This window comes from Cibotium barometz, chromosome 18 (assembly GCF_041138505.1).
Source record: "Cibotium barometz isolate CiBa-2024 chromosome 18, ASM4113850v1, whole genome shotgun sequence".
NCBI classification, from domain to species: domain Eukaryota; kingdom Viridiplantae; phylum Streptophyta; class Polypodiopsida; order Cyatheales; family Cibotiaceae; genus Cibotium; species Cibotium barometz.
In genome coordinates this window covers 16,916,452-16,932,683 of record NC_141063.1, presented here as the reverse complement: position 1 = coordinate 16,932,683, position 16,232 = coordinate 16,916,452, and the positions used below count along the sequence as shown (strand labels likewise).

Sequence of the window (16,232 nt, the reverse complement as noted above, 5' to 3'; positions counted from 1 at the left end):
TACATCTTTGGCTTCATCCTTCTCTTTGTCTTTGCCTTTTCCCTTTTCTTTCTGATCATTTTTCCATTTGTAGCATTGCTTTTTAATGTGTCCCTTCTTGCCACAATAATGGCATTCCAAATCCTTTTTGGAGCGAGACTTGCTCCTTCCCCTTTCTTGGCTTTTACCCCTTTGCTGGGATCTCCCACGTGCATTCATTGCATTGGACTTTCCAACAGAGTTGTTCTTCCTGTTCATCTCTTCTTGAAGAAGAGCACCCTCAACATCTGCATATGACAGCATAGCATTCGAATTGCTAGTGGCTGTCCTGAATGTGTCCCAACTCTCTGGCAAAGTGCATAACAAAAAAGTGGCTTTGAACTCATCGTCCATTGCCAACTTTTGATTTATAACCTGGCTGACAATACCATTAAACTCATTGAGATGGGCTGTCATAGAAGCCCCTTCCTTCATCTGAAGGCCTATGAGTTTCTTCAACCAATACACTTTGCTTGAGGCACTTTGTTGGGCATACAAGTCCTGCAATCTCTGCCACATTCCCCAAGCTGTCTTCTCTTCACGAATGCTGAAAAGTAATGAGTCTGACACAGACAACATGATAGTAGATCTTGCCAGCTCATCCATATCTTCCCACTCTTCAGCTGTAAGAGAAGCGGGCATCACACCCCTTTCTTTGATAGGCTTATGTTGCTTTTTCTGAAGCAACACATTGTAGCACTGGGTTTGCCAAATATCATAGTTATGCGAGCCTTCAAGCTTCTTGATGTGAAGCAATGAAGAGCTCTCACCTGTGGTTGCCATAGCAAAATGCAACCTGTAATGCCTGACTCCCTGCAAATGTGCAAACACTGCACCCAAGATGTGCAAACACTGCACCCTAAGCACACAAAGTGCTCACAAATGTTCTCCCAAGCTTTATCTCCCACTGCGGAAGCAAGAATGCAACTTTTCTCCCACTTTTTGTGATGAAAACACCAAAATCTGGTTGCTGCAGATTTTGGACAGCACCTTAAATGTGCTCTTTTGCCCTTCCAAAGTACTGTACAGCAGTACTAAGCGCTCACCAATGATGTACCAAACCTGTACCGGCAATTTCAGCAGCTGAATTTGAACCTTTTGATCACTCAAAACAGTGTACAGCCATGCCAAAACATGCACAAAGCTGTGCCAAATCTGTACCAGCAGGTACAGTAGCAATAAATGCTCTCCTGGCTGTCCAAATGAGTGAAAATCAGATTTTTTACAGTCACGAACACTGCATAAAACAGTCCCGAACAGAAATTGGGCAAAAGCCCCTTGACTGCAAGCTGATTTTTGAGGATTCAAGGCATAAATGTCTTGCCTGCTGCTTTGCCAAGCTCAACAAGCATACAAACTTGAAAAGCCCTTTGATTTAAGATCAATTTCTGATCATACATGGTACATTGACGCACATGAAGGCATCCAGAGTGTTCACAATGCTTCCCCCTGGCCACATATACATCAAATACATGAAAGCCCCTTGATTCACAGGCACATTGAGTGCTTCACAGGCATCAACACATTATCCACAGCATCAAATGGTATTTGCCTGCATGCAAATCGATCCAATCGGCACAAAAGCCCCTTGATTTGCACTGCAGTTTGTTGCAATTTTGCCCAAATGTGCGATTTCTCACATCATACAGCATGTATGAATGCTTAATTGCACAATTACATCAAAAGCCCCAAATTTCGACATCCAATTTCCTGCAAATTGATCCTGATTTGACCAATTTCCTGCAAATTTAGCCTGATTGTGACCAATGTCACCCAATTTTGCCAATTTTGCTCAAAAATTGAGCAATTGGGCACCTGTACCTGCTCAATTGATTAAATTGATAAGAAATTGGCAAAAAATTAGAGGCAAATACCTCTGAAATTTCTGATTTTTTCGGGCTGAATTTGAAAAAGGGCAATTGATGCTGTTGCAGTTGCAAGATTTGTTGATTGTTGATGCTTCCTGTGTGTGTTGATTTCTGATCCTTGCAGGTGAAAAGGGGGGGCACTGTTCTGTTGCTGCTGCACCACGAGTCTCTTCCAAAAAAAAAGAAGTCGGGCTGCCTCTTTCCTGCTGTACTGGCTGTGCTGACACGTGTTTGTATGACAGAAGGCGCTTGGCTGGTTACGCACGACCTGGGCAGATACGGGATGCTCTGGCTGATTGCGTACGTGCTGATTTGCTGTCCCGTAGGGCTCCTGTGCAGCCCGTGTGGCTGCTGCTGCTGCTGCTGGGCAGCCCCTGCGCTGCCTAGTTGGGCAGCGTGGCTGCCTACTGGCAGCGTGGCAGCCCACGTGGCTGCCTAATGGCAGCGTGGCAGTCCACGTGGCTGCCTTATGGGCTGCAGGCGACGTGAACAGGGCAAGGCGACCAGCATAAACGACCAGTTATTGGTGACCAGCAAAACGACCAGCAGCTGTGCATACACAGGCGACCAGCAAAACGACCAGCTCTATGGAGGGCTCACAGAAATCAGCAATTGAATGACGGAGCAGCTCACAAATCAGATTAGGGCAAGCAAAACAGGTGCAGTAGAATATTAGGGAGGGAACCTATGCTCTGATACCAGTTGATGGGGAGAAACCTGTCAATTAGGGTTTAGAGTTCATTCATGGGAGACATACACAGAGAAGCAAGGGAGAGAGAGAGAGAGTTGTGGGGATAAGTCAACTCATGAAAAGCATGAGTGTGTGACTCCCCTATCACACATGTATATTGCACTTGTACACATAGTGCACTTAGTACATTAAAAGTACTAAGTGTACTATGTACTATAACTTATGGGCTTGTACACACTATAAGGGTGGGCATAGTGCCTTTACCCCAACAACAGGGGCTGTCCCAATGGACAAACATGGAGGAAAACATGTTCAGATGCAGGCACATGCATCAAAGTCTCGTGACTTCGAAGCTGGGGACAAATCTGTGAAGTTTGACGCATATCATGGGGAATATGATGCATCAAAGGCACTTGCTTTTATTGCCCAGTTTGATATTGCTTTCAGTGATGAGGATTTCACTCAGAAATCCATGATCCGCCATGTAAGCATGTTCATGAAAGGCATTGTTGCCCATTGGTGGCTCACGGAGAAGCTCTCACCGAATCCTGTTAGATCATAGGCTCAATTCTTGCCTCCCAATGCATTGAATGAGATAACAATGAAGTAGGATTGGGTGAAGCAAAATGAGGGGGAATCAGTGAATGCATATGTACAAAAGTTTTGGAAAGTGCTTTTGGAGGTATCTCCATTTATGCATGTCACCGAGGCGGAAAGGAAGAGAAGGTTTCAATCGGGATTGCAACCCGTGTACAAAGCGGGACTACAAATGTATCCTCGTCACTCCTTACACCAATTAATCGCAGCCGCCACCACCACAGAGCAACTGGAACTCAAATTGAGTAGATCCAATAAGGCTAAACCCTCATTTGAAGGCAAAGAGAGGGCTGTACAAAACCTGTAAAATAATGAACCGCCATCTAAAAAGGACCAAAACCAAGAGAAAAATGATCCAAAGGCTGAAAATAACACTACCAAGAAGCGCCCCTTCAAGCTGAGAGACTATGGTCTCACTCCGTAGCAGAAAAAGTAATATACGAGCGAGGGGAAATGCTTTACTTGTGGTAGCACCGAGCATATTGCAAAGGCATGCCCAAACAAAAAGAAGTGTGATAATGCAAATGCATCAAAGCCTAATGTGCATATGGTTCCGGATGTGCAGGGCAACACTTCACATGATAGCAAAGACAAGGTTGTATGTAAACCTTACAGACAGCTCAAGGATCAGCCCGTTTTGTTCATGTTTGATGATTGTACATCTGAGAATTTCATATCCACACACATGGCAGCTGCTTTGCGTATTGAAGTGGAGGACATGGGTTCTCAAATTGAAGTAGGGGCTGCCTTTGTTGGTAGAGAAGTGCAGGTCATGCCTATTATTGGCAAGTTGCGCATACACATTCAAGGCTATGTGGATCATGAGGATTTTCTTGTGGCGCCTTTGAATGGCTGTGATGTATTGCTTGGAAAGCCTTGGCATATACGTATTGATCCGTGCAAGGCTTACGAGACCAATAGGATCACCTTCATGCATAAAGGCTGAGAGCATGTAATTGATGCTGGTGAAGAGAGTGATACCGTTTCCCTTGTATCTCATATACAAATTAAGAAAGTAATGAAAAAGAGTGTCACGTGCACACCAGTCAGGTGTACAGTGACATGGCATCATTCTAGCATCATTAGCATCATCAGGTATTTTACTGGCATTTATGCAATTTTATAGGCATTTTTCAGGCATTCATGGGGCAGCCGACAGCAGTTGTGGACATGGCATCTGGCCGACAGCCCTTATGCTGGCCGACCAGCAGCATGCTTGCATATATATTCAGGCGCCTCTCCATTCAGCCATCCAAGCTCATCATAGCAGCATTCAGCAGTGTGTTCTCCAACGCATCTCCTCCACGAAGCTTTGGGAGCAGCATATCCAGCCAACGCATCAAGCATTCAGCAACGCATCATCATCAGCATCAAGCATTCAGCAAGCGCATTCAGTCCAACCATCAGATCTGCAAACGCATCTACGTTTCATCATCAGATCAGCAGTTCATTCATCATTCAGTATATTCAGCATATAGGCAGCATATTCAGCAGTATAGATCCATTTGGATCTCATTGTAACCGCATTCATTCATCTAATATAGCTGCATTGCATTGACACATATTTGTCTATCTCTTAAACATCATTAAGTGCAGTTTAGTCAGACTAAGGTTGTGATTACTACGGTCATAAGCTCTCTCATGTCACATTGGTATCAGAGCGTTACAGGGTAACCAGCCTCAGAGCATGTTCAGTTCATCAGTCATTCAGTCAGTCATCATTTTTATCGCTTCCGCACAGTTAAACCCAGTTCTCAGAATTTTGCAAGCCACCCTTAGGGATTTTCCCTTAGGTCTGCATCAGTAACCCATCCATCTGCATTCTTGCACAGCATATAGGGTTGCACATGGCTTGCATAACAGGCATCTTAGCAGTCAGTCTTGCATACATGTTGCCCATGAACTCTCTGGGAAGAATGACATCCATCATCAAAGGAGGACATAAGTTTTGGGCTTCAACTGGCAGCAACAGGGGTTTCTCTTCCACAGAAGACGGAAGTTTTCTACAACATCGCCTCAGGAGGTTCAGAGCTTCAGGTACGACGGAGATGGTAGGTGAAAGGTTTCCAGAGACAGGTCAGGGGTGACTCAGGTATTTGCCATTCAGTTCCCGCAGTACATAGAGTCTTGGCTCGAAGGATTTCACTCCTGCAAACGGCCTCAGTCCCGAAAGCAGAAGACAGAAGGGGGCAGTGGTTCGGAGGAGAAGGATCACAGAGGAGTCGAAGGTTGCCAGGTTTATCACCCAGCAACAGTTTAGCAGCGGGGAATGTCACGTGCACACCAGTCAGGTGTACAGTGACATGGCATCATTCTAGCATCATTAGCATCATCAGGTATTTTACTGGCATTTATGCAATTTTATAGGCATTTTTCAGGCATTTATGGGGCAGCTGACAGCAGTTGTGGACATGGCATCTGGCCGACAGCCCTTATGCTGAGCATGCTTGCATATATATTCAGGCGCCTCTCCATTCAGCCATCCAAGCATCAAGCATTCAGCAACGCATCATCATCAGCATCAAGCATTCAGCAAACGCATTCAGTCCAGCCATCAGATCTGCAAACGCATCTGCGTTTCATCATCGGATCAGCAGTTCATTCATCATTCAGTATATTCAGCATATAGGCAGCATATTCAGCAGTATAGATCCATTTGGATCTCATTGTAACCGCATTCATTCATCTAATATAGCTGCATTGCATTGACACATATTTGTCTCTCTCTTAAACATCATTAAGTGCAGTTTAGTCAGACTAAGGTTGTGATTACTACGGTCATAAGCTCTCTCATGTCACAAAGAGTGTTTTTGCGTACTTGATTTTTGTACGAGGTTATGTTGAGGAAAATAATGTACATGTAAACACTCTTAGTAATGATACGCTGAAATTCTTGCAAGAGCACAATTATTGTTTTGCTGATGAGTTACCAAATAAGTTGCCACCCGTAGAAAGATCATCGCATTGATCTTGTGCCAGGTAGCTCACCACCTAATAGGCTAGCCTATCGTGTAAGTGCATCCCAAAAAGAGAAGATCATGAAGCAGGTGAATGAGCTTCTTGAGAAGGGTTTGGTTCAGCCAAGCTCTTCCCCATATTGTTCACCCGTCCTCTTGGTTCAAAAGAAGGATGGAAACATTCGTATGTGTGAGGATTATAGAGCTTAGAATAAGCTTACCATCAAGAATCAGTTTCCAATTCCACGCATAGACGACATCCTTGACAAGTTAGATGGATCGGTATGCTTTAGCCGAATTGATCTCAAGAGTGGGTATCATCAAGTGCATGTAATGCTTGAGGATGTACACAAAACTGCTTTTCAGGACAGCATTTGGGCTTTATGAGTATCTTGTTATGCCTTTTCGGCTTACGAATGCCCCGACTACATTCAATAGAATGATGGATCGCATATTCCGTGGGTACAGAAAATTTACAGGTGCCTTCTTTGATGACATCCTAGTCTTCTCGAAGACCGAAGAAGAGCATAGAGCTCATTTGGCCATTGTTTTTTAAGAACTCCGTAAGCATAAACTCTTCATAAATGCAAAGAAGAGCAAGTTCTTCTTGTCAGAGACACATTATCTTGGGCATATTGTGTCCAAAGATGGTGTGCGGATGGATCCTGCAAAAATTGATGCAATTCGGAATTGGCCCGAATTGAGTTACCGCAAGTTCATTCAGCACTTTGCATGGATTGCTTCTCCTTTGCATGATTTGACAAAGAAGAAGGCCGTGTTCAAATGGACTAATGTAGAGAGGGATGCATTCCTCAAATTAAAAGATGCAACTACTTATGGTCCAGTGTTGATCATTCCGGATTTGCAAAAGCCTTTTAGTGTGGAATATGATGCATCTAGAAATTGCATAGGAGCTGTCCTTAATCAAGAGAGACATGCCGTGGCTTATGAGAGCTGTAGATTGCATGATGTTGCAGAGCTATCTCTTGGCATTTATGAGAAAGAGCTCTTGGCTGTAATTCATGCACTTACTATATGGAAACATTACCTTCTTGGGGCTGATTTCACTATGAAGACAGATCACCAGAGTTTGAGGTATTTTCTTACCCAAACTAAGTTGTCAGAGAAACATATGAGGATGACCAATTTCCTCTCTATGTTTCATTTTCAGATCTTGCACACCCCAAGAAAGAAGAATGTAGTGGCAGATGCATTGTCACCAAAGCCGTATGTAGCAACTATCTCGGTTGTCTCTCATGGGGACTTGTCTACCATGCGTGATTTGTATCATATGGATGGTGATTTTGGCACTATTTGGGCTGATTTGATGGCTGGTCATGCACATGCCTCATATGTGATCAAAGAGAGTTATCTCATGAAAGATAATTGCCTACGTGTGGTGTCTGACATGAGGCAAAAGGTTTTGGATGAGTGCCATGCTCCTCCATATGCTGGTCATAGAGGCATAATGCCTACTACGCACATGATTGACCGGTATTTCTTTTGGCCAGGTATGCGGAAGGCCATAGAGGAACATATGTACCTGCATGTATCACCTGTCAAAAGGATAAATTTGATAGGCAAAAGACACCACGTTTGCTTCAGCCATTGTCTATTCCCACGCAGCCATGGGAAAGTATTACAATGGATTTCATTATGGACTTGCCACGGAGCCAACAGGGTAATGACGCAATTTGAAAAATTGTGGACAGCTTTACCAAGCAAGTTCATTTCTTGCTGGTCAAAAAGACCATCAAAGCTGAGCATATGGTTAAAATATATCTTGCACAAGTGTTCAAGCATCATGGAATGCCAAAGTCCATTGTGGGGGACAGAGATCCCAGGACTACAAGTCTCTTTTGGCGGGCCTTATTTAATAATATGGGCACCAAATTGGACTTCTCATCAACTTATCACCCTCAAACGGATGGGCAAAGTGCGGCTACAAATTCAGCCGTGTTGGATCTCTTGAAATGTTATGTGGCTGATCAGAAGTCTTCTTGGGAGAAGTACTTACCCTTTGTGGAATTTGCATACAACAACACGGTGCATGCATCTACGGGAAAGGGCCCGTTTGAGATTGTTTACGGTAAGGTGGTTTTGCCACCCATCCTTCGCACAAAGGATGAGATATTTGTAGCTAATGATTATGTAGAGACTTGGATATTGCTTTTGCTAAAGTGCGGACAGCCATTGCAAGGTCACAAGACAAGCATGAAAAGGCTGCCGACAAGCATAGAAGGCAATTGGATGTTAAAGAGAATGATTGGGTATTGCTAAAATTTGAGAAAGCAAGACTTGCAAAGAGGCCTGGTAAAGAGGGTGCATATTCTAAGCTTGCAACCAGGTACTATGGGCCTTTTCGAGTGATCGAGAAGATCAATGAAGTGGCTTTCGATCCTTCACATGTATGTAGGGCCGAAGCCAGTGAAACGGTCATTGAGGATCCACCAGAAGTGGATGAGCTTGAGGAGATCTTGCAACCAGAGCAGATTGTGTATCACGAGGAACGCAAGCTTGCTGCTGCAAGCAAAGTTGTCAGGCATTACCTTGTGAAGTTTGAGAACTATCTTCCCATTGATGCTAAATGGGTAGATGAAGCATGTGCTTCAGACATTTCTGGATGCTTTTCAGCTGCGGACAACTACTTAGAAGCCGTGGGGGATGTCACCATTTGACCACCCAATTGGTCCACCCATGCAGTCACATCATGTATGTACATTGGACTGGTGTCCATGGCAGTTGTATATGCCGGGGATTGATGCCACTCATGTGATACTGTGGACTTCGCTTTCCGTTGGGACTTGTGTCTCTGTGTACATGCCCGAAAATGCTTGGTGGATTGGTGTTCCATTGGGTCTGGTACCTTGTGTACTTGCCTAGAGCACGTCTATTTTGGTATAGTCTCATGAACATGGATTGTCCATACCAATGCTGTATTGCATAGCATCTTTATGTGCTTGCTTGCAATTGAAATTGCATGCTATTTTCATGGTTTCTTGACCAATGTGTAGTTCCGGGTAAGGGAACGCCCGCTCGCGAACCGTGCGTGTGAAACTGTCTGCTGACATGGTTATGTGGCATGTGACAGGTGGTAAGTATTAGTCATAAACCTAGCCTTAGGAGTTAGCACTGATTTATAAGTGAGTGTGTACACACTTCATTAAGTTTTGGGCGACCAAAACTCACTTATAAATTATGACCAACCCGGTGTTCACACACTGATGTCCCGAGGTGGACATAACCCAATGTCCACCGCCCAGACCTTATCCCCTTTGTACAATGGGAGTGACCAGCCATGTGTCCACTCTAGCTTGCTCAACAAGGCACCTGCCTGCCACCTACACTGGACAACTCACCACCTCACTCTTCCTCCTCTCTCTAGAGATGGCCGCCTCCTTCATGAGGGCTGTTGGGTTGCATTTTCTGAATCTCTCCTTCCCAACTCCATATCCAAGCTTGCTAAGGTGTTTCTCAAGCTTCCAAGGGTGTTTTCGGGTGGTAATCACTCTCCTACACACTCCCAATGACTGAAATTCAGCAAAACAGCTCTTTTATTTTGCTGTAATTTCTGGTCTTTTTGCTGAAAACCCTAATTTCAGCCCTCCTTTCTCAAGTTAAACCGTAGGGGAAGCTTTCCCAAGGTTCCCTTCATCCTCTTGAAGACCTTTGTCGCGAAGAAATACGACAAATCGAAGATCTCATCACTCGAAGGACTTCCATCGCAAAGACTTCCGCTGTCATCAACTCTACTTGCATTTGGTAAGCTTTTATGCTTAAATATGGAAGCAAGTAGCACGAGGGAGGAACCGGATTACAAGATCACAGACCCTGTGTAGCGTTCTCTTGTCCTACGTGCTCTCTTGTAGATTGTTGCTACCATGTGTTGGTGGAACAATAGAGAGCAGATGGTAGAAAACATGGGCACTTGAGAGGGTAGTGTGGATTGCAAGTCTACATCGACAACCACTTGTTTGCAATACTGTATTCATATGCATTGGTATGGAAATCTGGTCAAAAATGCCCATGACACTATGTACTTGATTCTCCCAAGATCAATATACTTTATTTGAGGGAGGGATTGGCCGTTCTGGCTCATTGTGTCTCTTGTCAATTCAGCAAATTACTTCTTGTATTGAGCAAGTGTCCATCAAATCTTAGTGTATTTAAGTGTATTGATTAGCATTGTGTTCAACCAAGTTACAGATTGACCGCCTTCCACCGTTCAACTATAGCTTGGATGCCCTCCTCTTGCCTCTCACATGTCAAGAGATAAACCGCCTCATATGGGCTGACCTCTCAGTGCTCATGACTGGAGACCCATAACACATGGCAGGCACCTAAGCATCTTGGGACCAAAATGCAACTCTATAGAGAGGTTTTCCTACAGCTCACAACTGATGGCTTCCTTCAAAAGCCTGGGTACCTATTCCGACATATGTCACATGCCATGAGGATACCTATTGGGCAGATCCCAGTCTCTTCACATAGGCTTAGAATGGAGACGAGGAGAGCTGAGGATATTGATAGAGTGGACCGCATATACACAATTTGTTCACTCGAGGTGGAGACTGAGGAGTACTATGTTTGCAGATGCCCGGCGTATTATGAGATAGTGGGAGATTCCACTGTCTCTTCGAAGAGAGTTTTGGGCCATTATCTAGAGTTGTCTTGGGCTCTACCTTCTAGAGTTGCGTAGACATAGGGACGAGCTTCTTGGATCAAACCGACGGTATCCAGGCACAGATACCTCGCAACCTTAGATCACGAGCTTTTTCTCCCACATCCGGTAAGCCTCTCGCCACAGCCTGAGAGAGGAACCCACCCATGACACCCCACCTCTCAGACAAGTCAAACAGTGCACACGAGCCTCTTCGTTTCCCCGGGGTTACCATAGACTAGGCGGTTCAGATGCAGCACGATAGGTGCCCAAGACCTACTGGGCCGCATAGGCACTCCGCCCGTCAGCTCCAAGTCCAGAAGATGCTCTGGCTATACAGAGATGCCCACACAAGACATCTGGACGTTGATGCCCTTTACAGAGTTCCTAAGGAGGAGGATGAGACCTCTCCATCAGTGTCACATGCACTCTCCCCTGTAGTGCATGGTGACAAGATGGCTCATCATCAATGCATCACTGTACAGCAGTAGGACCCTTTTGGATATGATTTTGTCGTATGTCGTGGCCCCATTGTAAGCCCAAACCCAGGATATGTCACGCAGGTCTTTCCTCAGCCATAGTGTGTCAGTCAGTCAAGTCCCTTAACCCACTTGAAGAGAACCATTCATGCATATAGAAGTCAGTAGAAGCCTTAGGGTTTGCATTAGGTCGTGGTCTACATTGCATAGCGTTCATCTCATGCCCATGTGAACCTCCCCTTAGCATTTCTAACCTTTAGCCATAGCATTTATTCCATTGCATAAGCCTTAGACATATTATCCAAGCTTAATATCCAGTTGGCAGCGTTATTACCAGTCGGCAGCATTATAAGCATTATATTCAGCATATATTCAAGTCATGTAGCTTATAAAGTCAGCCGACCAGCCCAGTTCATGCATATAAATAGCAAGTGAATTCGTTCATTCATTGATTCAAGCTCAAGCATTCAGCCAACCAGAAAATGCATAGCATTCAGCATTCAGCAATCGTTGACAAGAAGCATTTCAGTCCACAGCAGTCAGCATCTCATCGTTGTTCTCCATCCTCCCAGGTGAAGGAAAACGCAGCATACACAGCCATTATCGTTGCATATTCAACCCTAGAAACAGTCCCAATTCAGCCCTCTCTCAGCCTCAGTCTGGCAGCCTTCCTACAGCCCCTTGGAAGAGTGCATTGGCATCTAGATTGGTCATCATTGGTGCTTCTACAGTAGTGTGCAGTCAGCCCATCGTTTGGTCTTTCGAAGGTCTTGCATTTGGCTTATCTACAACGTCCTAAAACGATTCTCTTCAAAGAAATAAAGCAAATACTCCTAGCAATAGGAGGGGGGCCCTTCAATGAGTAATTTGGGACCCACTGAGGTGTACAGATCTCTCTCTCTCTCTCTCTCTCTCTCTCTCATCTCTTAAAGTTTGAAGTGATAAAGTGGATTGCTAGACTCACGAAACTCACAATACAGAAGGTGGTGTGAGACTTTGTGTGACAAGATCCTTCATCTACATATAATTCTATTGCTAGTTACATTGGTATCAGATTTAGCTTGTCCACACACACCGCATCCTAGCGTGAGAGCATCCTTGGATGGTCAAACTTCGCTCCAGCATGACCACCGACTTCAGAAAAGTGTCTACAGAGGAGAGTACACATCATCAGAAGGAGACGTCTCCCTCGAAGGAGACCATACTCTTCCACCAACAGAAGATACCACAGCTCTACTCATAGCTCAGAACGAACTTCTCATGGAGTGTCTCCAACTCTTGGAGACCACCACAGCAAAACCCACTCTACCAGCTACCCCCGACTTCATCTCTCTTTTCTTTCAAATAGGACAACAAAGACCAAAAGATGAGGCTAGACAACGGGAAGAAAAAGCTGAAGCAAAAGCAAGAAAGCAACAAGAAAAAGCAGACATACTAGACTATGAAGAAGATCAACACAGATTTGAAGAAGACCAGCGTCAGGCTGACCTTGCACCTTGGGAGTACCAACAAGAGCTCGATCATGAGCGAATGATACTCGGTCACCATGCATCTATAGTTTCAACATACCTTCTCTTCATTATCTCCGCCCACAGGTGCTACCAGCCAGACTTCCGCAACATCAACGACTGTCATCCGAACTCAGCCAAACTTTAGTAAGTATGATGATAGGTGTGATCATTCAACTATCAATCAATTTATTCATCAGTTTAATGCATATTTTCCTTTACCTAAGCTGACAGATCCACAAGATAAAGTCCACGTAGCGGCTCCCCACCTGACAGGTGAGGCAGTCACTTGGTGGCAACATTTGTCTAGTTTACATACAAACCAAACCACAAGTGTCACAGCTTTTCACTGGGACACCTCGTCCATGACCTGAAGACCAAATTTCTCCCTCCCCAATATATGACCAACCTGGCAGATGAGTTCTATGAACTCAAACAAAACTAGTCGCCCGTGCTTCAGTTTCCGATAAGGTTATCACTTTACCACAACAGTTAGGACTATCTGAGCGAGCCAAGATGGATCAATTCATTCGTCTTATGGCTCTGCCAAGGGCCGCCAGTTTGTAGTCCTTCTTAACATGGGCATTTTTGAAGACGCTATCTCTACCTGGTTCGCTACCAAAAGGAGCAGTACATTAGTGCCCTATCATTTGGGTGTGGATGAGTTTACACGTGGTCTCCGCACTCCCATATCTCGAAAGGCACAACAGTTTTCTTTTCAAGTTCAAAAGACCTCATTCCAGCAAGATTTCAATGTCTCGCCTCTTTTGGGATGTGACATGATCTTAGGAATCCAGTGGTTTCGCCAGTATGAACCCATTCGTGATTGGGGACAGGACACTTCTACAATCTGTAAAGGTTTTCCTGAGCCTATCATGATTCGTGGGGATATGAGCATTCTTGGTATTCCTTTGATTTCTCATCTCCAGGCCCCACAAGTTATCTGCAAGGGAGCGGAAGGAGCATCGATTTATGTTCGCGCTTAGACAGCTTCTACCTCATCGATAGCGGCTGTCTCATCTTCATCTTCAGTCCCATAGTTGGCAGACCTCCTGTCTTGACATCAAGACATCATGCTTAGGGACGATCTCCCACCCAGTCTCCCACCCTCTCGTCCTGAGGATCATCATATTGATTTGGTCCCTCCAACAGAACCTCTTAGCTGATTTCCGTATCGTCTTTTCGAGACTTTAGATTCGGTCAGCCATCTTCCTCACCATTTGTTGCACCCATCCTAGCTGTCCAAAAGAAGGACAAGTCTACACGCCTTTGTGCAGATTACAAGGCATTAAACAAACTCGCCATCAAGAATAAGTTTCCTATGTCCAGGATTGAGTACATTTTGGAGCGTTTAGACAGTGCAAAATTTTTCACTAAAATAGATCTCAAAAGTGGTTTTACCATCGGGTCCGCATTTTTGAAGCTAACATTCCAAAAACAACTTTTTGGACAAAGCGTAGTGACTAGTCACTACGAGTTCCTAGTCATGCCGTTTGGGCTTACCAACGCATCGATGTCCAGGATTTTCATATTTATAGATATACATTTTTTATTTTTTATTTTTTTCTTGTGGAGCTTTGAAGATATGATTGGCTCCTGTGCCCGTACATGGAATAGCCTGAGTATATTGCATTATGGCAAGAAGTTTTTGGATTTATCGGAGACATTTTGCTCTTGTGCCTGTGCTCTAGATCTCAGTGATTCTGCATTGGAAGGTACAACCTGGCCGTTGTTTTGCCTTATATCTTGCAAATCCAAGGACTCTTGGAATGTTATGTTGGTGGCTTCTCAGAGATATGGTTACTTGTGAGAAGCTGGGGGGAATGTCACCGAGCTAGACATTTCACTTTTTTCACATGTGGTTGGGCTCTGGAATGTTATGTTGGTGGCTTCTTAAAGCTATGGTTACTTTTGAGACGCTAGGGGGAATGTCACCGAGCTAGACATTGCTCTAGAGGACACCCAAACACCCAAGTGATTGTGGATGTACAAGCTTTGAGAATGAGGGTTTATCCAGTACCACGAGACGGGGCACCATTGGCCCCGGGGAATTGAACTCAAAGCATCCCTTCTCCAAGTCACAAACCCACACCGCTAGGCTACTCACCCGTTGACATCTAGCTACTCCTTTTAAAAAATGATGCATTCTACACTAGTCATAATACCAGAATAACCAACAATCATGGGCAATCCATATTTTTGCATGTGGATAAAAGTGCGGTAGAAAATTCAAGCATCCACCTTTTGAAATTGATAATAATACTCTTGGAATCACTTAATGCAGCATGTTCCCTTTTTGATTGGAGGCTGTTAGAGGTGAGTAAAGCTTAACTGATCAGTCAGCATGTCCTAGGTGGATTGAGTTGATAACCAACAAGAAGAGTACACCACTGGGTGGGCTTAATTATCCGTCAATGTCTGCTAAAGGGATTGGAGAGAACAAAGCATATCTAAGATACTTAACAAGCATTCTTGTTAAAGGGCATTTTCCACCCAGCCTGCCCCAGCCCCCTTTCTGCATCTGCGTTATTAAATCATGGAACTAATTGCAAAACAATGCCACCGCCTCATGCAATGTCAAACCAAGGCTTATCATTGCAAATAGATGTGTACTCACATCAACAGTGCCAAGTGGTGCAGCAACTGCGACACTAGAAGTATAAGCACTCCAACATGGTAACCAGGTAGAAAAAGCCCTTCGTTGTAACCAAACAGCACACCCAGTGAATTGTTTCTCGAGAGAATCCCATCCTATCAAACAAACCAAATCGGCTCAGGAATTATATGTGCAACTCAAAAAACAAATTTTCAACCAACAGGATTCTTTTACCTTCAACCAAGGATTTCCATCGATGACATCGACCTCTTCCAAACGTTTGAAATGGACTCGATAGAAAACCTATACCAGCACCTCTCTCACGCTCTTGAAGGCACTTAACAGGGCTGCATACCATCTTTGGCTGTCTGACTTCATCCGCTGTATTTTGTGAGGAGATAGCCTTTTCTAATAAGTTTGGATCATCAAAAGGTGGACCCTTCTCAAAATGACTGTTGTCTTCAGACCTTGAGAAACCTGAGCTGCCTATCATTGGAACATGACCATGTATAACGCATGCAGAATAACACACAGGTTCACACACCAGTTCAAAGTGCCATTGCCAAAAGTAGAAAAGAAGTACTACAAGTAATTTTGCAGATGAGAAAGCAAATTCTTGCCTAAGGAAAAAAAGTAACGGACCTCTGAGCACATGCTAGCAGAACAGGTGATAAAATAGCAACACGTAAAGCTTTGACCACAAGAGAATGCACAATACTTTGGTTTTGGATAACCCCATATAATGGCTTTTGTCAAGTCTAGGATTGCCAAAATTTTAACACTAGAATTGTTGGAGTACCAACCAGCCCATTAAACCCTTAGGCCTTATACAAGCCAGGTACTTTCGCAATGAGCTTC

General features: G+C 44.4%; 1 protein-coding gene across 3 annotated transcripts in view; it reads right to left on the bottom strand.

Moving 5' to 3' along the window:
- LOC147628999 (ribonucleoside-diphosphate reductase subunit beta) overlaps positions 1-16,232 on the bottom strand; it is a 142,139-nt gene that overhangs the window by 71,737 nt on the left and 54,170 nt on the right. For 2 of the 3 annotated variants that reach the window (XM_086812201.1, XM_086812202.1), the window contains exons 9-10: positions 15,609-15,860; positions 15,396-15,529 (exon numbers count right to left, since the gene is read on the bottom strand). In XM_086812201.1, coding sequence (XP_086668327.1) covers positions 15,396-15,529; positions 15,609-15,860 — 386 coding nt within the window. The remainder of the gene's footprint in view (positions 1-15,395; positions 15,530-15,608; positions 15,861-16,232) is intronic. The other variant, XM_086812203.1, reaches the window with a different exon arrangement.